This window comes from Desmodus rotundus, chromosome 13 (assembly GCF_022682495.2).
Source record: "Desmodus rotundus isolate HL8 chromosome 13, HLdesRot8A.1, whole genome shotgun sequence".
In the NCBI taxonomy this organism is placed as follows: domain Eukaryota; kingdom Metazoa; phylum Chordata; class Mammalia; order Chiroptera; family Phyllostomidae; genus Desmodus; species Desmodus rotundus.
In genome coordinates, this window is record NC_071399.1 from 28,588,055 (window position 1) to 28,609,518 (window position 21,464).

Genomic DNA, 21,464 nt, shown 5'->3' on the forward strand with positions numbered 1-21,464 from the left:
TCCCCTACTGCCAACAATAGAACAGGACATCCAAATTACACCACCAAGAAGATGCATTCTTGTTTATCAGGGAACACCACCAGAAAAGTGATGAGCATTACAGTCTCCACATCGCCCTGCTACCTTAGAACCAAGGGCATCATCATCAGTCACCCGAGACCGCCATATTTACTTGTATTTTGCAGGTTTACTTGAATTACTACAGAACTAGCCCATGATACCATTTTTAGTTTTGCAAGTGATCTAATACTCTTACCCCCAAGCAAACAAGAATTTAAGCATCAACAATCCAGGATAAGAAAGGCTCCCTCTAGGGATATAAAAGCAGACATTCAGCCTTGGGCTTGCCCTTGACTGAATGGAGTGGCCCTGGGTTATCCCAACCTCCCAGAGTCCTGTCCTCCCAGTAACGGGGGATAAAAGTGTCCACACTAGGTCCTCATAATTAGGGATACTGAGTATTATTCATCTTACTCTTACAACTCTTTTAAGTTTTTACATTATTTAACTTCTATAGAGCATTAGTGAAGCAAATTCCACCTCTCAAATGTGTAACTACAGACAAACACCTCACATTAAACACTGTATTTGGCACCAACTGTCCCATGTGCTGCTTCATAATATTGTTAAGTAGGATAGATAGCAAACCAAGGCAGGAAGGAGGAGGGAGATATAGCTCACCCACTAACTCAGCAGTCCTGAGTTTGGTCCAATAATATTGCCAGGTGTTCCCACATCACCAGAAACACCATGCTAACACAGGAGAAAGGAAGCCCTTGAAATTCTATGTATAATTTCCACTATTTGGGAAAGAAAGCCTCGAAATTGTGTATTCATCCCAAGGCCTGGAACATGGGAGGGGGACCACAGTGCCCAAAGAATCCCATAAAGCACCTTTGGTTAATTGCCTACCTCTGGTCACTCTCTGTTTTACAAGGGAGTCCGTAAAGCTTATAGAGAGAGCCCATAAATAACTCTGGGTAAACTACCTCAACTTTAATTAACTGCCTCCTGTCACACATCTGTTTTACAGTAAGATGAACAAATAGATGAACAAAAAGGAGCAAGATAAGGATTCGGGCTAACAGACCCCCACGCGTAACTGTGTTTGGGTAGTCATGTCCCCCCCGATAAGCTGGCACCACCTTTACCCACCAATCAATATGTAACTTCTTCACCCCCATCCTGCCAACTATGTAAGAACAAAGGACCCGACGCTCTTGCCACCCCCGCCCTTGCCTCTGGCTGCCCTGACCTTGCCAGGCCCTGAACCTATGCCTTTCTCTCCCACCTCAGCAAGGCCTGTTCTCTTCCACTAGAACCGTGTCACTAGTAAACCCTGCTTGCCCGCTAATGGACCTGACGATCTGTAATCCTTTACTGGGTTGGCAAGAAGAATGGAGGTTCTCCCGTAACAGTGATCACCAGGCATCTCAGAAGCTGCTCCCATTACAAGACGTACGTTACGTGTGCTCAATCTCTGTCATGACAGGCCAGCAAGTGGAGGGCTCTCAAAGCTCTTGGCCGATGAGTGGCGAGTCACCCACTGGGCAGTTCTTAGCTGGAGTGGTACAGGCCAACTTGTGTTTTTGTTTTGGTTTTGGTCTCTCTTTGTGTCATTGTTTTGAAGTCTAATTAATAGTTTTGTCCAATAACAGCTGAGCAAAGGCATGCAAGTGGTAACTGTGGGAGAATAAAAGTGTCACAGAAAAGCGTCATCCTAGAACTTAGTATTTAGGTTCCATAGGGGCTCGGGGCACCCTTAAGGAAACAGGAAATAGGAGATATATAAGGATTTGGTAGAAATCCTTGGACCATATGAAGGGCCTCGAAACACCACTGCACCCACGGACCCACAGCGGTATAAGGAGTGGCTGGATGGAAGTTTGGTTGGAGACACATTGGCACTGCAGGAATCTGAGCAGGAGGAGAGATGCCAGGAAGGCCTCTCTATGGTCTGCACCCCAAACTCACACCACACTGGCCAGTTAGCACTCCCATTTACAGGTGCATGAGCCAAGCACGCCTTTTTTTTGGTATCCTTTTCCCCACTTAAGCCTTTTAGTAGTACTTCTTGAGACATCCCTATAATTTTACCATGTAATACTGAAATTGAAACAATTAAGAAGTAGCATGGAATAAAACAAATAGTATAAATTTTGTACCAAACATGCTGGGTTTGAGTTCTAATTATCTAATTTTAATTGATCTCTCTGAACTTTAGTTTCCTCAACCATGACTATGTCCAAGGGCAATTACAGTTGAGAGAGGATAAGACTTGTGAAAATAAACTGCAAATAAAGTGTCAGGTGAATGGCACCTATTTTAGCTACTGTGATCCTGGAATTTCAGTCCTTAGGACACCAAATCTTAGTTCTTTTTAAGACACATGCAAGGTGCTTACTGAAAGCCTAACCATACAGAAACTTTATAAAAGAAACATAAGAATATTAAGACAGCTCTCTTTAAAAAAAAAAAAAGATTTTACTTATTCATTTTTAGAAAGAGGGGAAGGGAGGGAGAAAGAGGGAGGGAAACATCAATGCGTGAGAGATGTTGCCTCTCATACGCCCCAAACTGGGGCCCTGGTCCAAAACCTAGGCGTGTACCCTGACTGGGGCGCAAACCGGTGACCTTTTGGTTGACAGCCCAACGCTCAATCCACTGAGCCACACCAGCCAGAGCAAGATAGCTCTCTTTAATGACATTTATGACCTGTTAGCATCCAGAAATTATTCAATTAAAATAAACTAAGACAAAGAATAAACTCTAGAAAAATGTTAAGTTTGTAGAAGAGTGAAATAAGATTTTAAAAAATTCTCCAGATCCATTGAGTGAAAATTGTTTTACGTTATAATGAAAGATAACAGTACCTTTTAGTAATGAGAAATAATTAAATAAATGGGTAAACAAATTCCACGGGACCTGTCGCAAGACCTTCGTGTTTCAGTCCAACAGTTTTAAGAGATAAATGATACAGGAAGCCAAGATGGGGAAAAAGAGGTGTCTGTTGAATGGGAAATGAAGCCAACCTGCGTTCATAAGTTACCCTTCTTTCATGTCAACAGCAGTGTTTCTTTTTACGGCTAGGTAAGCATGCAGGCAGGGAACGGTCCTGAAGTGTATTCCACGTCTGTCCCCATTCTCCCAGGGAGCATGGGTTTCCCACATTCAAAACAGTATCTCAACAGGCCTCGCATGCCTCCACGTGTTGCCTCTTATTGAAGGGGAAGGGAGGTTCAAACAGGTCAAGTTAAAAAACATCGCTGACTCAGTGACGATCCTGACACAGAAACTCAGAGATAAATACCAAGTGCAAGTGGCCAGACGACCTCTCCAATGCACGATGCGCAGGCTTCTCTAATGCAACTGTCATCTACAGGGAGGGGAGGGGGCAACAGCTAACAGAGTCTCTACTGACAAAGCACACAGAAGAAGTCACATTTGAAAATATTTTCGAGAAATATTTTATCTAGAATGCACTCCAAAAACATAGAGGACACACCCACAATTGTCTTACCATGTGTGTGTTGGTGGTCATTATCTGAGAGTGGGAAGGAAAGCAAGTCGCAAAAAGAAAAAAAGCAAGATACAAATAAAACAAACCCTAGAAATTATGCAAACAACCGGAGAGCTGATGTCTATTAGAAACTATTAATCTACTCAATGCAAGGAAAACAGATACTTAAGTACATGTGGAAAAATGCTAGAATGTTAAATACAAAATTAATTCCCATGTTAAATAAGCCACGCCTGAACGATCTAACTAAGCCACTGGACACATAGCTGGCGGTGAAATATAAGTCACAAAGGTAAGGTCTGCGTGTGCTCAGGACAGGCGTTTGCCACAGTCAGCAGAGCTCTGCAGGGCTACGCAGAGCAGGCCATTCGCTGCTGCACTATGTCCTTCACAGCGATTTGGTAGTTAGGTACCCAAGTTTCAGGAGACCCCACAGGCTGTGCTGAATGACTGCACTGAACAGTGATCACACGCAATTTGAGGGTTATTCCCAAGCAGCCAAGTCAACAAGACCCAGTTCTGTACTAACCTGTCCGTTGCTGGTCACTGTTGTATTTTCAAACATGAAGTAAGCACCAAAGAAAAATACTAGAGCGTCGAATACTCCTAAGAATGTCCAGTAAATGAACACTCGCCAGCGGAGGAGAGCATTCTTGGCGATATCTCTGTGTAAGTAAAACGGGGGGAACATAGTGACTGCATTCCATTGAAACCAGCCTCACTCCCTGACCTGGCCTTCTTCAGTGTGCTCTGCAGTGACCATCTTTGTCCAGTAGGGGCCTCTCAGTCACTAGAGAGACTCCCTCAGTGATAACACGGGACAAAAATCCACAAAGATGTAGGGCAGTATCACAACCAGGGTGCCGACAAGGACACCATCCACCCATCTTACTCGGTATCCCAGTTTTACAGCATCTACCTGTATTTTTTCTCACAACTACATGGGAATCTAAACGTTTCTGATGTAAGTTTAATTTAAAAAGCCACAAAAACCCCAGTAATGCATTGAATCTGCCAGAGATCCTGGATGCAGCGCTGAAAGAGCAGACAAACATCTTTCCCTTATTATTAAGGAGTACTTTTTAGCAGAAGGGCACGCCAAGATATGCTCTGTTAACTTTTCCCCCCCTCACTGAATAGAACATATGTGGTTTTTAAAGACTAATTTAGGCCACAAATCCACTGGGGTCACAAGGGGAAACTCTTCTCCCTGGTCCTTTCATAATTAAAAAACATGGCAAAATACTAACTGGTTTAATATGCACATTTCAAGTGCCACATAAATCTACATAAATTTGAAGTATGGTCAGTTGGTAAAAGCAAGTGTATCAGCTGACACTGAATGTTTCTGGCTTTTAAATAATTCAAGGAGGCTTTTATTTGAAGGCGTTGCTCTATGGCTACCTCGTTATTCCCTGTGCTAAAGCCAGTGTGTCCCTGAGGCTCGGCACCTGTAGAGAGAAGGGTCCCTCTTGAGCGTGTCTGTGCTCACGTGCTGCTCCATCAGGCTGTACAGGAGAATCGGGAGGGAGGTGAAACTGATGTTGTACAGTGTCAGGTAGGCCGTGTCGTACAGAGTCTGCAGGGAGGAAAACTCAGCTGAAAACACACCCGTGCGCCTAGGTGAACTTTTTTGATGTTTTGTTAAATATTATTTTTTAAATACACATTTTTAAATTTGCCAAGACCTATTAACACAAGCATTCTGACATACACACAGAGCCTTCTTTCTACAGATTTAGAAGGACCAGGACCATTTTCAAAGCTCCATGGTGTCAACTAGTCAGAATTAAAACCATGGCCGAGAGAAGGCCCGACTGCGATTTTTGATTGCCATCTTCGAGCTTCTAACTTCCCCAGTCCCAGACCCTTCAGATGAAAGCAGCTGGCCAACAGTTCATCTGAGCAGGACAGAAAAACAAGTGAGTGACAGAAAGAGGGTGTCCTGAGGGTCCCTTCTCCTGCCAGGTGGCTTGCACTCCTCCACTCTGCACCTGAAAGTGTCAGAAGCTGATGGTGAGACACCCAGGAGAGGACCTCAGATTTAGATTCGGTCCTGTCAGTCAGGATCAGAAAGCCCACCACCACTCTCCTGGGCCGGGGGTAGGCAGGTTCTGGGCACACCACTCACTGGCTTGCATGGGAGAGCCTGCAGTCAGCACACACGGGCCCCTCCGCGCCACACCGCTCCTTCACCCTACCTGCTGGCAGCATTGCTGAGGGCAGTGAGACTGAAGGCACTTGGGCCCCCTCACCAACCTGGCCTGCCTGCCTCTGTAGTCCACTCTCCCCTCACTGCAGCCACCCACATGTGGGAGGGAGATAAGGCCCCAGGGAGCTTCTGACTTGCAATAGTAGGACTTACCTGTTGTGAAAACCCACAGAAGAACTGGTATAAAAACTGAGGGAAAATGAAGCAGACATTCTGAAAGACAAATCACAGGCCTATTAGTTCCAGGGCATACTGTAAGAGGCATCTAATCTCCTGAGATGTTGTCCATGTGCCACCCCTTTATCCAAGGAAAGGGACCCAAAAGTGTCCTATGTTCTCAGAAGAGCAGGCAATGCTTTAAATTTTTCTCCTTTTTAATAGCATCTGCAATGTATATGTGACCACATTCTGGTCACTCTGAGAACATGTAATATACAGGGAAATTTGTTAAAGGGAAATGAGGAGGCAATGTAGTATCAGTATAAACAGAAAGAATCACACTGCACAGCGAATAAAAATTACGTCAAGGGATTTTAAAAGAATGCCCCTTCCTCATTCCTTTCATAACTGATACCTTCTTCTCGGTTCCACCTTAAACTGGGTGAATGTGAGAAAAGCGCTAGGACCGGCCCCTTGCTTGCTGACCGTAACACTGAGGCATCTGTCAAATGCGTCCTCCATCATGGACATGATACTTCACTGAAACAGTGACAGGAGCAAGGGGATCCTTCCTACCTTATAAAAGAAGTATTGCACAAGCTCAGATATCCTAATGTAATAAAAATGCCCGTGAACGAGCAGCATCTTCTTTAAATGCTTAAATTTCGGTATTGCATAGTCACTGTTCCTTGCAGCCTGACGACCTTCCTTTCCAATGACACCTGTAAGAAGGAAACAAATGTGCTGAATACAGGCTCTTGACACCACGCATGTGAAAACGGGAATAAGCAAAATAAGGTTAGATTCAACCGCGAACGTGACATTTGCTAGTTACGAATGTGCCAAACCACAGATGCTGCTCTAAACGGGCCACCTGAAGCCTACGGTCTTGCCCTTTGGCTGAATCCCCTTGCTGTCCAGCTGAAGTGATAAATCTCAGCTACCAAGATGTGCAGGTAATCAAAAAAGAAGAGGCTTACCTATGCCCACGTGGGCCTCCAGGATCATGCTGACATCATTTGCGCCGTCACCGATTGCTAATGTAATGGGGTGCTCTTTTGAAAGTTTGATTAGTTTAACAATCTGGAAAAGAAATAAATGCAGAATTGATCTTCTGTGTTTTATTTTTGCTCAGGTTACTCATTGACTAGGCATAAATAAGAAACATATAAAGTTAGGCAAGAAAAATGAAAAGATTATTTGCTTAGAGTAAATGTACTACATTCAATCTATTTTACCCACATATGATGAAATCTATTTCATACCAAAGGCAAAACAAAATAAAGCAGAAGTAGCTAAGGCATGACTACAATGAGGTAAGCTGAAAAGGGCTGGTGGGCGAACTCGGAAGCTAGAGACATAAAATACAGGAAGCAGTTCTCAGTCACTGCTACACTCACATGTTTAAATATACAGGGAAAAACCTGAACATTGTATTCTATTAGAAAATATTGCTATTCCAACCTGTTTGATATAGTGCATCCACTTTTTAAAATAAGCTATTCTTAATGCTATTTACTTTATTTTTAGACCATAAGACGCACTTAGGTTTTAGAGGAGGAAAATAGGAAAAAAAAATTTGAAGCAAAAAATGTGGTAAAATATTTAATAACATCCTTTAAAGCAGAAATCCTGCTTTAAATCATAGCGAGCCATGTAAGCTACATTCGGACTATAAGATGTACCCCTATGCGCCCCAAAATTTTGGGGGGAAATGTGTCTTATAGTCCAAAAAATATGGTAATTTTCAAATTTGTCATGTGTATACAATCAAATCTGACGATCTAATTAAATCAATAATTTTCAAATGTTTTAGCCAGTTTCTTTATAAAATATTTTTCCACTTATGTATCTAAACGATGGTTTGAGATACAAGACTAAAAAGATGAGGGAAAAAAATGCAAGGACTGCTTTCTTGTTTCAAGATGAGAGAGACTGAGACACAAATTAATTTGTACAAAAGTTTGCTAAACTAAGTTAAGAACTTAAAAAAAAAAGTACCATGTAGCACATACAAGGTTTACATAGAATCAAACACAGAAGACAGAGGGCAGGGAGCAAACCGTTTTTATCTCAGACCCAACGTACATGAATTTTGGAGTCGCAGCTTGTCTTCAGAGAATCACCAGGGAGACCCTGGCGCTGCACTGTGAGGGCCCTGCCCCTTAACAGAGCAGTGCAGCGCAGGTGCAAGGATGCTGACGGCACCCTCTTTGCGTGCGGTTTTCAGTGTTTTCCCTTAGTCACTGGGATACTCTGAGAAGTTACGGTTTTCTTTCATGAACAACTCATTAGAAATTGATTCAGTCTCTCTACAATGTGGTTTAATAAAATTGGAACTGTTTCAGGTTTACTGATATCAGAAAGAAACCCATAATCACGTATGTATTCCACAACGCTTTAAAAACACTTTTAAAAAACCATCAGGTGTGTGGGGTTTTTTTTTTTTTTTTACAAGAATATGGTGTGTTTTTCCACAAGAATATGTTGCAGTGGGTAGAACAAGAGTTTGGAGTCTGACAAACCAGAAACAAAATTCTTACTGCCACTTTCCAAATCCATCCTTTTAGAAAAATTCACCCTTAACATCACTCCTCTAACAGGGTTACTCTGATGGTTAAGTGGGTTCATATCTGTGTCTGTAACTGGCTCAGCAACGCTGGTGCCACACCTTTCATCTGTAGTTTACATTTCTGTAAGTGGTACACCTTCGGGATACGGTTTACTTTATGAGAGAAGTCGGAGACAGCTCTCCTGGCCTTTGCATGGAAAGCGTCATTCATTTGATACAGTTAACTCTTACTAATCACGACAAACAAAATAAGATGTGTGTTTTAAATTTCTATCCTACTTGCTTCTATGTAGAAAAGGTGGTACTTTGCTAGATTTCAAAAACGAAAAACCAGAGGTCGTAAGAACTAATGAACAGTTTTCAGTATTGAAATACCCATCCCTCAGGAGCTAACGACAAGGGGCAGGAGCACAGACCTGGGCCTTCTGCAGCGGAGCCATCCGGCAGCAGAGCACAGCACTGCAGTTCCGGCAGATGTCAAGGAAGAGTTCTCTATAGTTGCTGGAGCTGCCATCTTCTCGGGGCTTCATTATTAAAGAAAGCGCAGCTCCGTCAATAATTAAACCGTAGTCTTGCATGTCTGTTGAAAGTCTGTTAGATACACAAATCAGAGAGTTACTCAAAACTAAATTTATACATTTTAGAAGACGATGTAATTAATCTCTTCTAGTATCTATAGGTGCTGAAAATCCATGAGCAGGGATTAAGGAACCAGCACAGTTAAGTCCTCATTTGAAGTTGTCAATAGGTTCTGAGACTTTAAGCAAAGTGATGGGTCAGGAAAGCAGTTTTACCATAGGCTAACTGATACACACAAAAGTTAAGTGTCTATGGCATCTCATCGTAACAAAACCACATTGAATGAAACAATGATATTCGAGGACCTGCTGCACAGTAATCCCCCCTTACCCTCAGGGATACGTTCCAAGAATCCTGCAATGGATGCCTGAAAAGGAAGGTAGTACTGAAAACCCTATATATACTATATTTTTTCCTATACAAACATACCGATGATAAAGTTTAATTATATAAATTGGGCACAGTAAGAGATCAACAATAAATAATAATAAAATAGAACAATTATACTGTAAAAAGGTTATGCAAATGTGGTCTCTCTCCTGTGGACACACGGAACAAAGGGATGAGTCACATGCCTGGTCAGATGGAGAGGGATGACTGAAGGTTCCACCACACTCCTCAGAATGGTGCACAGTGAAAACCTATGAATTATTTGTGGAATTTTCCATTTAATATTTTCTGACCGTGGCTGACTGCAGGTAACAAACTGGGGAAAGCAAAACCGCAAATGGAGGGGGCGACTGTATTTCTTGTTCTATTGATACGGTCTTTAGAGTACTGAATGTAATGCCTTTGACTGAATTTTAAGTTGTGTTTTAATTAAACGTTCACATTTCACTTAGGCAAAGCAAACACGGAGTTCTAATTGTGAATTCATAGGCCATCCCAGGACTTCTCAACGACAGAAGGAGGACATTTATCTTGCAGTCTAAAGAGGTCAGTCTTTATTCCCAAACGTCCTGGCCACATCGGCCGACCTCAGCCTTCATCTTTCCGGCTACGGCCTCCTGGGTGCTCTGCCCGAATGACCTGAGTTGGGAAGAGCATGGTCCTAACATTTGTCTTTGCTGGGTTTCGAAATGATAAGGAACATCTCTAATCCTCAAATTCTGCAGATCAGGTAAAGGGACGTATCTTTGTACTATTTATGAACAATTTGAAACTTGCATATGATTAGTGAGATACTTTTGTTTTATGTACATTAATGACAATCTAAAACGACTCAAATAAAATCTATTCTTAGATCATGCATCTTACACCAGCAAGGACAACATGGACGAAATGTACCAGAATAAATTCTGAATATTCCTGGAGAAAGCCAACTCTGGAGCACGCACTGTTCTGTCTTAGACAAGCAACCATGCCTTATTACTACTTCCTTCCCTGGTTTGGCAGATGCACCCAGGAATCCAAAATATGGCCCCCTGAGTGTCTCAGAAAGAGATCAGAATTATCCCATTCATGATACTTTGTAACTAAATCAATCAGGTCTTTTGCATCCTTCAACCAGCAGTTTGAAAGTAAACAAACACATACATGTCTTGTGTAAAAGGACATGTTACAGTTGCAAAAAGAAATAGCTCTGGTCATGTTTCAGGTGGTCCCTCTCACCACGCTGAGGGGCGATGGGGGGGAGAGCAGAACCACAGTTCCCAGAAAGGGTGCTGAGGCTCCATCCTCACACATGAAGGTCATTTCAGTCCTTCCGAAAACCTCTCTTGTGGTGGGGACGGGGGCTGCCACCTACCCTGAGAGGTTGTCCCTGGTTAAGCTGCCGCTGTAGCGTAGGACAGTTTTACTCAGCTCAAACAGGACATCATGTAAACTCTGCTCCTCGATTTTCTTGGTGGTTAGCTCAAGCAGCTGTGTGTTTCTCCTGAAAAGCTTGCAGGCGTAGCAGGTGGCGGCCGCCGTCTCCATCTTGTCTCCGGTGAGAACCCAGACCTTGATCCCCGCCTTCTGCAGAGCTTCTATGGTGTCGGCCGCTTTCTCCTGCAGCCTGGCAATGCAAAAAACGGGACATGACACACCCCAGGGCTGACGAAGGCAAATCTAAACAAGTATTTCAGACACTTGTGGGCCTAAAAAATATTTAGGCCCTCCAAATCAAAAACCATCATAGCACTGGCTCGTGATCTTAAAGTGCCTGCATCTGTTTTTAAAATGTATTAGCTTTTTATAAAAAAACTACTTTCTAATAACAAACAGATAAACACGGAAAAAAGATTAAGCAGCACATGGCCGTCTTGCGTAGCTGCCACGTGCCAGAATGGATGGCAGTTTTCTGTCTAGCTGGGACTCACTACCTGGAGAGGATTTTGGGCAGTTATAAGAAGGACCACATTTCCAACATCAACAACAACAGAAGTCTAAATCAGGGGAAAATGAGATCTGGAAAAGAGTGATTTTCATGATCTTTTCTTTTGCCATAAACTGTTCAAATTTTGCACTTATCAAATTGGAGCCCAGGCTCCTCCAAATCACGTCAAACGCTGATAGCACTAGTAGTGATTCTGTGACCAGCTGACAGGCATCGCAAGCCTAGTGTGCCAGCTGCTGCGTGAAGCACTTTTCGTGGGACATTTCACTTTTACAACCAACTTAAGGGTTGAGGACTTTATTATCATCCCATTTTACGTTTGGAAAACCCAAAGCTTGCAAAGGTTACAAAACATATCTGAGGATAAACGGCTCTCTCAACCCTGGTCCAACGGTCTCGCTGTCTGTGGAAGTCTGGCATCAAAACCATGCTTGCCTCTTTTCGTGGGGGGAGGGGGGTGTCATTTTTTTTAGATTTTAGAGTCTTAGGTTTTGATAGGTCATGCGGAGGAATGTACTGTGTCTCTGCCAAGCACTGAGCAAAAGAAATGGATTCAGATTCTAAATGTCACGATTTGGTTAGATTCTGGAATCAACCTCCTCGGAGAAAGTCTGGGGATCACCCAATCACAGTACTCTAGATACAGAAAAAAATTCTGATTTCATCATTGTTTTGGATGAAGAAAACTGAGGCTGAGAGTGGTCTTCAAAGATGCTGGCTGGAAATGTTAATGATGTAAACAAATATCATCACTTCAAAGTCACCGGTCCCCAAAAGATGCCCCCTACCCCAGTATCTATTCTCAATATTTAGGGGTCCCATCTCCCCACTGAGTTAATCTGCTCCCGTGGCCTTCTTGAGGGGCCTCCGTGCATCGGCTCTGCCTACTTCCTTCCTTCTGTTCATAAAAGCCTTTCACTTTCCCAGCACTTCCTTCGAGGACCAGGTCCAACCCTTCCCCAGGCAAACACCACCCTACTGCATATCTCTCTCCTTCCTAACACACAGCCCTGTCCTATGACTGTGGCTCCCATTCTAAACCTGCCCTGTACATGTTATGCTTCTCATGTTCCTACCTGTGTCTATACCTGTTATAGGTATAGACACCGAATGAGGAAAGGAACAACAACAAAAGCTGCAAACAGACTCAAAACTTCCTGCACTGCCCAATCTTACGCTATCGAGATTGAGAATGCAGTAAATGCTTATTGAAGACACCAGAAAAATGTAGGTTTTGAGCTAAGGATTTAAATTTTGGATCAATATATAGATCTTAAAGACTTTCAAATTTTATGAGAAATAAAGTCTCAGTAAATTTCCTGAAGCTTCTATTTCATTTTAAATTGGGATTTTTTTCCTTTTATATTCTTTCAAAATAAATTGTCATCCATTCCTTTCATTCTGCCCTTAAGATGACACAGTAGACTGATGACCATTTCTTAGTGCATTAAGCCTTAAATAACTTTTAGTTCTTCTTAGACTTTGACAGATTAGAGGCTCTTTCTTTGGAGGCATTTGAAAGTCTGTAATCAGTAATTTTATCAGTTATTAATATTATATTGTTATTATTTGCAATATTCCACTTGATCATTTTAAATTTCTTCAATGAGTAGGGAGCAATACACTGAGTATGTTAGGACCTAAACTGTTACACTTGTGTTTGGAAAGAACTAGGAACGAATTCAGGGACAGGATTAGTTATTGATTCCATTCTAAAGAATAACTTACAACCCTGCATCTTGACTGCACATAACGTAATGTAAAAGTGCTCTTTATGGTTCCTTCTGGGAAAGTGCAAACGCAGGCATCTTCACGGGGAAGTAAAACATCATCCTGTCGTGAGCTCTCTGTGACAGCACACCAGGCAAGCAGGCAGACAGCCTGTCTCTCCCTGACCGGTAGGCACGTCCCCCTTTGAGGTAGCTGACACACTTCCTCCCGAAGCGCCCCCTGCAGCCCAAGCCGTCGCAGCGCAACGTGCTCGGCTTCTGGAGACAAGGCACAGCGTTTACTTTACCGATCCTCAACGGCGGTAGCACCAAGCAGGATAAGATCTTTCTCTATCTGCTCATAGGCTTCTGCTAATTTCTTTTCTCGATCTTGAAGTGCCACCTTGGCAGCCTGTAGCAATTTACAAATGCCTTCGTATTCTTCTGGGATGAGCTTTTTGTAGGCCACACACAAAGTCCGAAGCCCCTCCTATGGGATACAGGGCATTTCACGTGAATTCAAGGGTCCCTGTGCCAAAATAGTATTTTTCAATAGCTTTCTCAGTATTTCCTTTCTCCAATTACAATGGCTAACCAAAGAATTATAAATCAACCAACCCTAAAAGGGATTGATGTTTTACAATGGAGTTATTCATATCCATATTAAATAGAATCATGATAGATTATATAAAAATTCAAACTGGTAAGCATGGGAATAAATAGTAAAATCAGGGCCATCAAAAGATAAGCCTTTGTTCTTTTATTTTGACAAATGAAGAGTTAAACTTTTCTTTAGGATAGTAATTTGAAATTTTATGGCGAATATGATACTTCTACAGTCACGTGTTTTGCGTGGGAGTTTGTAACACCATTTGATCTTAGCACTCACTGAAGGAAACGGCTAAGTCATTTATCGGACCTACTGGGTCCACAGAAGAGTGAAACAAGGATCTAAGAATGACAGATTCTCTGCTGTGGCCGTAACGCTGGATGTCCCCCCACACAGAGAATGCGCCACCCCAGCCAGGGGGCACAAGTGAGCCAGGCGCTCAGAGCCCGAAGGGGCCGCGCCGGAGCACCTTGATGCCGTCAGTGAGTTCACCTGGGGCTCTACCAAGGGTACATGCCTGTGCCTTCCTCACTGTCTAGCAGTACGGCTACGGGGAGATGGTCTTCTGCCCCCTCTATGGGGTGCTGCCAGGTTCCCAGGAGTGAGGGAAGGCTCATGGCATGATGTGAAGGAAATGGGCACCTTTCCCCTGTGAATTGCGGGCAGCCAGAATGGCTGCAGCAAACTTCCACGTCAGAAGTCATTGAAAAGAATTGAAAGAGGAGTTGAAAGTAGTTATAAGGGAACAGGACTACATGATTAAGAGACACGTCATGGATTGGAAGTCCTGTTCCCACTTCTACAGAAGCTCCTAGGTTAGGAGATGTAACACCATAATCACACAGAAACACCAAGTTTCAGAGTCTGGATTTTTCCGGGGCCCAAGCAGCCGGCGGTTAGATAGAACACTCTGAATTCCAGTGCTGGCACCACGAGTTCCTTTCATGCACGTCAGACTTTCCTCTGAAGGAGTGGGAGGGATGCCCAGGAGAACTGGGGGGCAGAGAACACCTCCTCCCCGGTCCCAGGCAGAGATCCCAGGGTTCAGTAGGGAACATCCTAGGTCCAGAAGCCATCCTTTGCACTTGTGTGGTGATCAGTGTGGCCAGTGTCACAGAGCCATCTGGCCCCAGGGGAAAAAGGCCTCAGGGTCATTGCAGGTGTGGATATGAAGTGACTTGCAGATGGGGCTGCCCCCTCAGGGGAAACCTCACACCTGGATTAAAACTCATGGCCTGTACATGGACGACATTCTGTGTGCGCACATGTAAGGGCTTAAAAGAAGCCCTTCATCTTCCACTCCAACAGGTTCCTCACCTCTGTGGGTGGGGGAAATTAGGAACACTGTTATTTTCATGATCTCACACACAGAAGGTTCAATAATCTTAAACCTGCAGTTTATTTATTGATTCCTGCTGGTTCAATGCAGCTACTTTGTTTGACCAGTGGGTAATACTAGGTGCTTTAAAAAGAACTTAAAGCCAAAGGATCTGTGCATGACAGCAACATTTAACAAAGTTTAAAACTGCAGTAGCTGCTGCAGGCATGCGTGGTCTCATGCTAAAAAGGGTGCATCTTGGACAACAGAGATTTATAATGCTGTAATTTCTAGAGTAAAGATGGGGGGACGTGTCTATGAAGAGCCACACGTCACCCGCTTAGGGTCTGATGTGGAGGGGAGGAGGGTGGCAGAGACGCACAGCTTGTCCCACACCCGCAGCAGACCTGGAAGAGAGGGAACTGGAGCCGTGGGCGGGGTGGGGTGGGTGGGGAGAGTCTAAGGCTCAGATCTGCTGACACACTGAGCAGTGTTGCTGAAGTTATAGAGCAGACTGAGCTACGTGCTTTAGAATGAGGTGAGGAAGAAAACCCAACAGGTGAAGATACACAAAGCGTAGGTGCCAATTGATGTTTGAAAGGAATCAATCACTAGAAATCATTCAGGATAAAGATCTACTCTCTCCAACACGCCATCACAAATGTGCTTATAATTTGGACCCCCAAATCATCCACCAATCAACCTAGCCCCCACCTCAAAATTAAAAAGACAAAACCATGCAACGGTCTCCAGAGTAAGCGTGCGGGGGCAGCGCCCAGGAAAGGAACAGCACACCGGGGAATTATGTGTGAGGTGTACACATGGCCCATTCTGACTCGTGGGTGGATCTCTTAGAGAACAGCGCACTGCGCTCGCTCTCAGTCTGGAGCTTTTCCTCCCTGACTCGGGAGAACCAACGAGATGCTGGTCCACTCGGCCCACCAGCTCACCACAGCGTTGCGTTCCACTCGGGATCGGATCTGATCCACTTTGCCTTCTATTACTCGGGGAAATATTGAAGAATCTGCTCCTTTGCAAAACAGATAAATTTCTCCTATAAAAAGACAAAAAAAAAAGGTGTTTAATTTAACCACAACTTGGGGAAGTCTAAATTACTTTTCATGTTATGCTATTCAGAAATGAAACAGGGGTACCTGTGCTGAGATTGCTACGAAGGAGATTTCCGTAGATCAGTGAACAGGTAAACTCAGGAAAGCGATTGCCCCAAAGTCATTTTATCCCTACAACCCTAGGAATCTCATAGGAAAGCCACAAACCAGGAAAAGACCTAGCTCCTGGGTGTCCTTCCTCTTGTCACTTCTGCCTTCTCTCTGGTTGGGATCTGAGTGAGGAATACAGTGACCTTAGGCCCAGTGAGTGGGGTAAGATAACTAAGGATGTGGCTGACCCAAAAGTGCCCACAGCAATTTGCTGAAATACCAGGAGCTAAACATCAAATCCCATTAAAATGCAATGCATTTTGCCGTAGAACACGCCATTGGAGTCATCTTTTGCATTAACATGAGTTACAAGAAATATATTTCACCATTTTTGCCCCACCCTTCAAGTAATGTCTCAATTACTTTGCACATATTTGTACTGCAGATGCATGCTTCTCCTCTCTTAAGATAAAAAGATTTCCTCTTCCAGATAAGCAGGAGGAACCTCTCTAGTCTGTGACAAAAAGGAGAATAAAGAGACAGAAGGCACTGAAACAACAGGTACCGGCACATGGAGGCTCCTCCTCTTTCACTGAGTAATCTTCTAGCCCGCAGAGCCACGTGGTACTTTGCCAGGTGGGCCTCGTCTGTATTTGGCTTACAGAAAGAAATACCGCGGTGGCCCACCGCAGAGACTGACAGGCCTTGACCAGGGGCCCTGCCATGGTGATCTGCATTGTATTCTTAGTTTATCTTCAAACACTAAGCTCAAGCACTGAGCTCCCTGGCCTGGGGTTGGTCCCTTGAAACCCTAGATGCATGCAGGTGGCCCTCAGAAGCATGTCCGGGAAACCAAACCCACAGGCACCAGGAGAACAGACAACTGTCCCACTGCAGCCAGTTCCCCAGGTTGGGGGGCCAGGAGGGGTGGCGGGGGGTACACTCCTGGGCCAGTGGCTAGTGAGACCATATCAGCTGGTGCACATGGGGATCCCACACAAGGGCCCATGAACTCAGCTGCAGCATACAGAGCCCATCTTGGCTTACTCCCTTGATCCCAGAGAGAACTAACTCCTGTGATGCACACACACACAGTGAAAACATTAAACGCACAGCACAATTTATGCTCACGCAAGTCCTGAAGGTACACTGAGGGTAGTGTCAACCTTTGGGCAAAATGGATAGTGTCTGGTGAGGTCTCTGTTGCCAGCACACGAACTGAGCTGTGGCTGAGCACAGGCTGGGCCAGCGCAGGAGCACGGTTGGCCGCACCGAGCAGGGATCGGTGAGAGCAGGAAGTCCGATCCCCAGAAGACACCTACACACCCACGCAGGCTTGTGACCTGGGATTTTTAGTCACATACTAACCAGCCTGATGTCAGAATCTATTCCCCACTCCCAGATAATTTCTAGCCAATGCTCCAGGGTCATCAAGTACAGTTTAGAACAACAGCTGTAGACCAGACAGGATAATGATACAACCTGAAACAATAATACATTTTTTTCCCTAGGAAAATCATGGATGACTGATGGTAATGGCTTATAAGAGGCTTAAATTCCCCACTGTCACAATTTGTCAATTCCTCTATACCAGCTTTAGACATGGGACAAGTTCAGCCTTAAGGTCTGGGTGAGGAGAGCCTTGGACATAAAACTATCCACAATATAAAGTGAAATTTAATCTGTAAAGGACAAGAACAGGTAGTATTTGGCACCAGCTTTAGATCCTGCTTTTTCCAGTTTTGTAAACAAGCAAGGAGTTACTAACCCAGTGCACACATGGGAGAGGGTAAGAAAGCAGTACACAGGTGATGCGATCTTAACCTACAGCAGAGCAAGCTGTGGCACCGAGGTTCAGCTTGATGGCTGCAGCACACTTCTCAGTGAAGAGCCCTCAGAGATAAGTTCATGTTGTCAACTGGCTGCTGTGGCTTATGGTCTCCAGTCTCCCCTAATGGAGTCAACCCTCCATTAGGCTCTGAAACCAGTGCAATTAGCATCATCTCCAGGGATGTGTTACTACTTAGAGAACAACTTGTTGAATTAAATATTCAGACTTCTCTTAAAATTAATTGGTGCAGTGGCCAGTTTAGATGGCATGACAGTTTCCCCTGGTAGGCCTGCAGTTCCTCAAAGATGCCTTCAGAAATATGTAGTACCTCGTGGAAGGGATATTCTAATGACGTGAATGCCTTGGGCATAAATTCTTAATGTGACTCAGCTCCTTTCTGAGCTCTTGCGGTGCCCTTTTTGATAAATGGAGGCTGTTTACAAAGATTCCCTGGTATATCCCCGGGTACCAGGGCTGTGGCCACGCAGTTCAGGAGAAAGCGTGGGTAGGGCAGAAGATGGCTGTGGCTAACTTATCCATTGCTTCCCGAGACTGTGATCATTACTGCCGGCACAGGAACTTTGCTAAAGCATGATTCAGCTCCTAGACTTCACATTTGTAGGGGGAAAAAATCACAAGACAGAAAGTTTTCCACAAGGCACTGCCTTTCTTCTGGATAATTCTGAATGGCTTACACTCTCTGGAGAGGGTTTCATCCATGAACAGTGGAGTATTTTTCTGCACTTGGGCAAGCATTTGCACATCTATCTGAACTTGTTCCAAACATCATAGGGTACATGCTCCCCATGTCCTGCTGACCCCAGTGGTAAAATCTGTTTCCATGTGCACGGGCAACATTATATTGTACATTATTTTGTGTCCCATGACACTCAGGGCAGGTTGCTTTGGTGGAGCCACTCCTACCCATGTTTGGTAACTGGTTCAGAGGTGAGGGAAGCGTGTGGATAAGAGAACCAGCTCTGCGACAGCCGGCACAGCTCCCAGCGCAGAGCCCTCACCAGGTTCGTTATCCAGCTTGTGGAGCTCAACTCCTTGAAAAATGACTTTCGGGGTGCTGCTGAAAGACAGGCCTTCGGCAGCCTCCACGGACTTAGACAAGAAAACCAGTATTGCTGGTTCTATCAGAAGAAAGTCGGAATGCCTCTGTTTAGGAAAGGATACTTTGTTTATTTACTTCCCATTGAAATGAAATTCTCTCAACGTGAGTATGAGATACAGGCTGATGTAAAATTCCCCAACATGCCCTCAGATCACTATTTTAGGCTCAGTCTGTTTAGTTCCAGGTAGTGGCTGCATTTGGTTGCTTACCAGGCAACTTTCCAAAGAGACAAACACAGCCTGGTACTGCCGAGTTTTAAGAAACCAAAAAGAGTAAGATCCCCCTGGCTGGTGTGGCTCAGTGAATTGAGCATTGGACTGAGAACCCAAGGATCGCGGGTTTGATTCCCAGTCAGGGCACATGCCTGAGTTGTGGGCCAGATCGCCAGTAGGGGGTGCATGAGAGGCAACCACACATTGATATTTCTCTCCCTCTCTTTCTCCTTATCCTCTCTCTAAAATAAGTAAATAAAACCTTAAAAAAAAAAGATTCCACTATAACTGCATTAGTGAATTGAATTTAGCAATATTTATTGAGCAGTCAGCAGTGCTGTGGTGGGTATATTGCTGAGAAAAGTACAGGCTCTGTATTTAGGATGCTTGCAGTCTAGCCAGGTCAGAAGACAAACAACTCATCTGACTGAGGCAGCCAGGACAGGCTTATCAGGTGGCTACTGAGCTGTGCTTGGAAAGGTGCAAATGAGCAAGAGGGCTTCTAAGTGAAAAGGTCGCTGCTCCGGGTGGAAAAGCCCACACCAGGTAGAGGGCCTCCAGGTGGAGAAGCCCACACACCAGGTAGAGGGCCCCCAGGTGGAGAAGCCCACACAAGGTAGAGGGCCCCCAGGTGGAGAAGCCCACACCAGGTAGAGGGCCTCCAGGTGGAGAAGCACACACACCAGGTAGAGGGCCCCCAGGTGGAGAAGCCCACACAAGGCAGAGGGCCCCCAGGTGGAAAAGTCCATGCAGCGCACATTCTGAGGAGGCCTGGGAATGAAAGCTAGGAAGACAGTTCAGGGACTCAATGAAAAAATGGGAGATGTGGCTGCCTCATACAGAGCAGGAGTCCACCAGGCTCCAGCCAGGACAGTGAGCACTCAGGGGTCTTAAAAGACTGACATGGGAGCAGGATGATAGAGGCGCAGAGAGTGCAGGTGGAGACCTTTGCAAGCAAGTGCTGTGTGTGAGGACTGAAAGGGCATGAGCAGGGCTGGCAGTCAAGGGGAAACCAAAGGTGAGTGAACCCGCCAGCCTAAGGTGCCTGGGAGAGAAACAGGAACGTGAGAAGCCGAGGAGTTTCGTCACCTACAGTGAGTGTGAGGAGGTGTGTGACCCACCGTGGGGCTGAGGAGTTGTGTGACCTGTAGTTGGTTCATCTGTTTTTTTAAAAAAGAGAATAAATGGTTAACTCTTTAAAGCTCCTAAAGAATGTCAGCACCAGAGTAAAACATAACCACAATGTATAATTTAAGAAATTAAGGAAAAATAAATTTCTACCTGTAGCAGATCTCACGATTACACTCATTCTCCTTCGTACTGAGTCAAAACTCAAAATTTCCAGCAATTCAAACCTGGAAAAAAGATTAAAAATGGTTTTTAATACCCGTATTGCTTTGTGTGCCATGACATCTGGGCACTAATGAGCCTTTCCAGAGGAGTGTCTGGGGCAGTCCTCTCCCCACCCTGCCCAGGCCTTTAAAAGCATCCCCTCCATCTGCCCCACTCCCACCTCTCCCTGGAGGGCAGCTGTGCCCAGCAGCTCTTTCAAGGAGGAACCTGGAGGCAGAGCAGTTCCCTGCAGACACAATGCAAATGTCTGGGTTCATGTGACTGGTGATTCTGCTCCTGCTGCTGGCACCAGTGCTCTCTGTAAGGGACAGAGGGAGGCTCTCATCTCCCTACCACTTGGACCCTCACCTGGAGAGCCGCCTCCCAGCCCCAGCCTGGTGCTCATGGAGTCTTCGCATCAAACCAACTATGTATCTCACGTGTCGATTCGCTTTTCTAAATTCTGTTGAACACAAACCCACAGGTTGTATAACAGATCTTTTGATCCCTGATAATAAATCAGTGTCCTTTAAATTAATAAAAATCATTTAAAAAGCAGAGTACTGACATTCGATCAGCTTCTGCGGTCTTATTATCAGAAGATGCATGATTTCTGTCTGGCATTTGAAATATTGAAAATGGCTCAGCCACCCCTGACACTGCCTCTGCAAACTCCTTAGGGTCTAGAGCAGAGGTGTCAAACTCATTTTCACTGGGGGCCACATTAGCCTTGTGGTTGCCTTCAGAGGGCCGAATGCAATTTTTAGGACTATATAAATGTAAGTACTCATTAACAGTTAAGCGAGAGCT

The 21,464-nt window shown here is 44.7% G+C and overlaps 1 protein-coding gene across 3 annotated transcripts in view; it reads right to left on the reverse strand.

The window, feature by feature from the left end:
• ATP11A (ATPase phospholipid transporting 11A) overlaps positions 1-21,464 on the reverse strand; it is a 140,713-nt gene that overhangs the window by 16,278 nt on the left and 102,971 nt on the right. For all 3 annotated transcript variants that reach the window (XM_024578881.2, XM_024578884.3, XM_024578886.3), the window contains exons 16-25: positions 20,604-20,677; positions 15,950-16,053; positions 13,380-13,561; positions 10,790-11,041; positions 8,880-9,054; positions 6,872-6,974; positions 6,468-6,613; positions 5,886-5,945; positions 4,972-5,099; positions 4,050-4,185 (exon numbers count right to left, since the gene is read on the reverse strand). In XM_024578881.2, the coding sequence (XP_024434649.2) occupies positions 4,050-4,185; positions 4,972-5,099; positions 5,886-5,945; positions 6,468-6,613; positions 6,872-6,974; positions 8,880-9,054; positions 10,790-11,041; positions 13,380-13,561; positions 15,950-16,053; positions 20,604-20,677 (1,360 nt within the window). The remainder of the gene's footprint in view (positions 1-4,049; positions 4,186-4,971; positions 5,100-5,885; positions 5,946-6,467; positions 6,614-6,871; positions 6,975-8,879; positions 9,055-10,789; positions 11,042-13,379; positions 13,562-15,949; positions 16,054-20,603; positions 20,678-21,464) is intronic.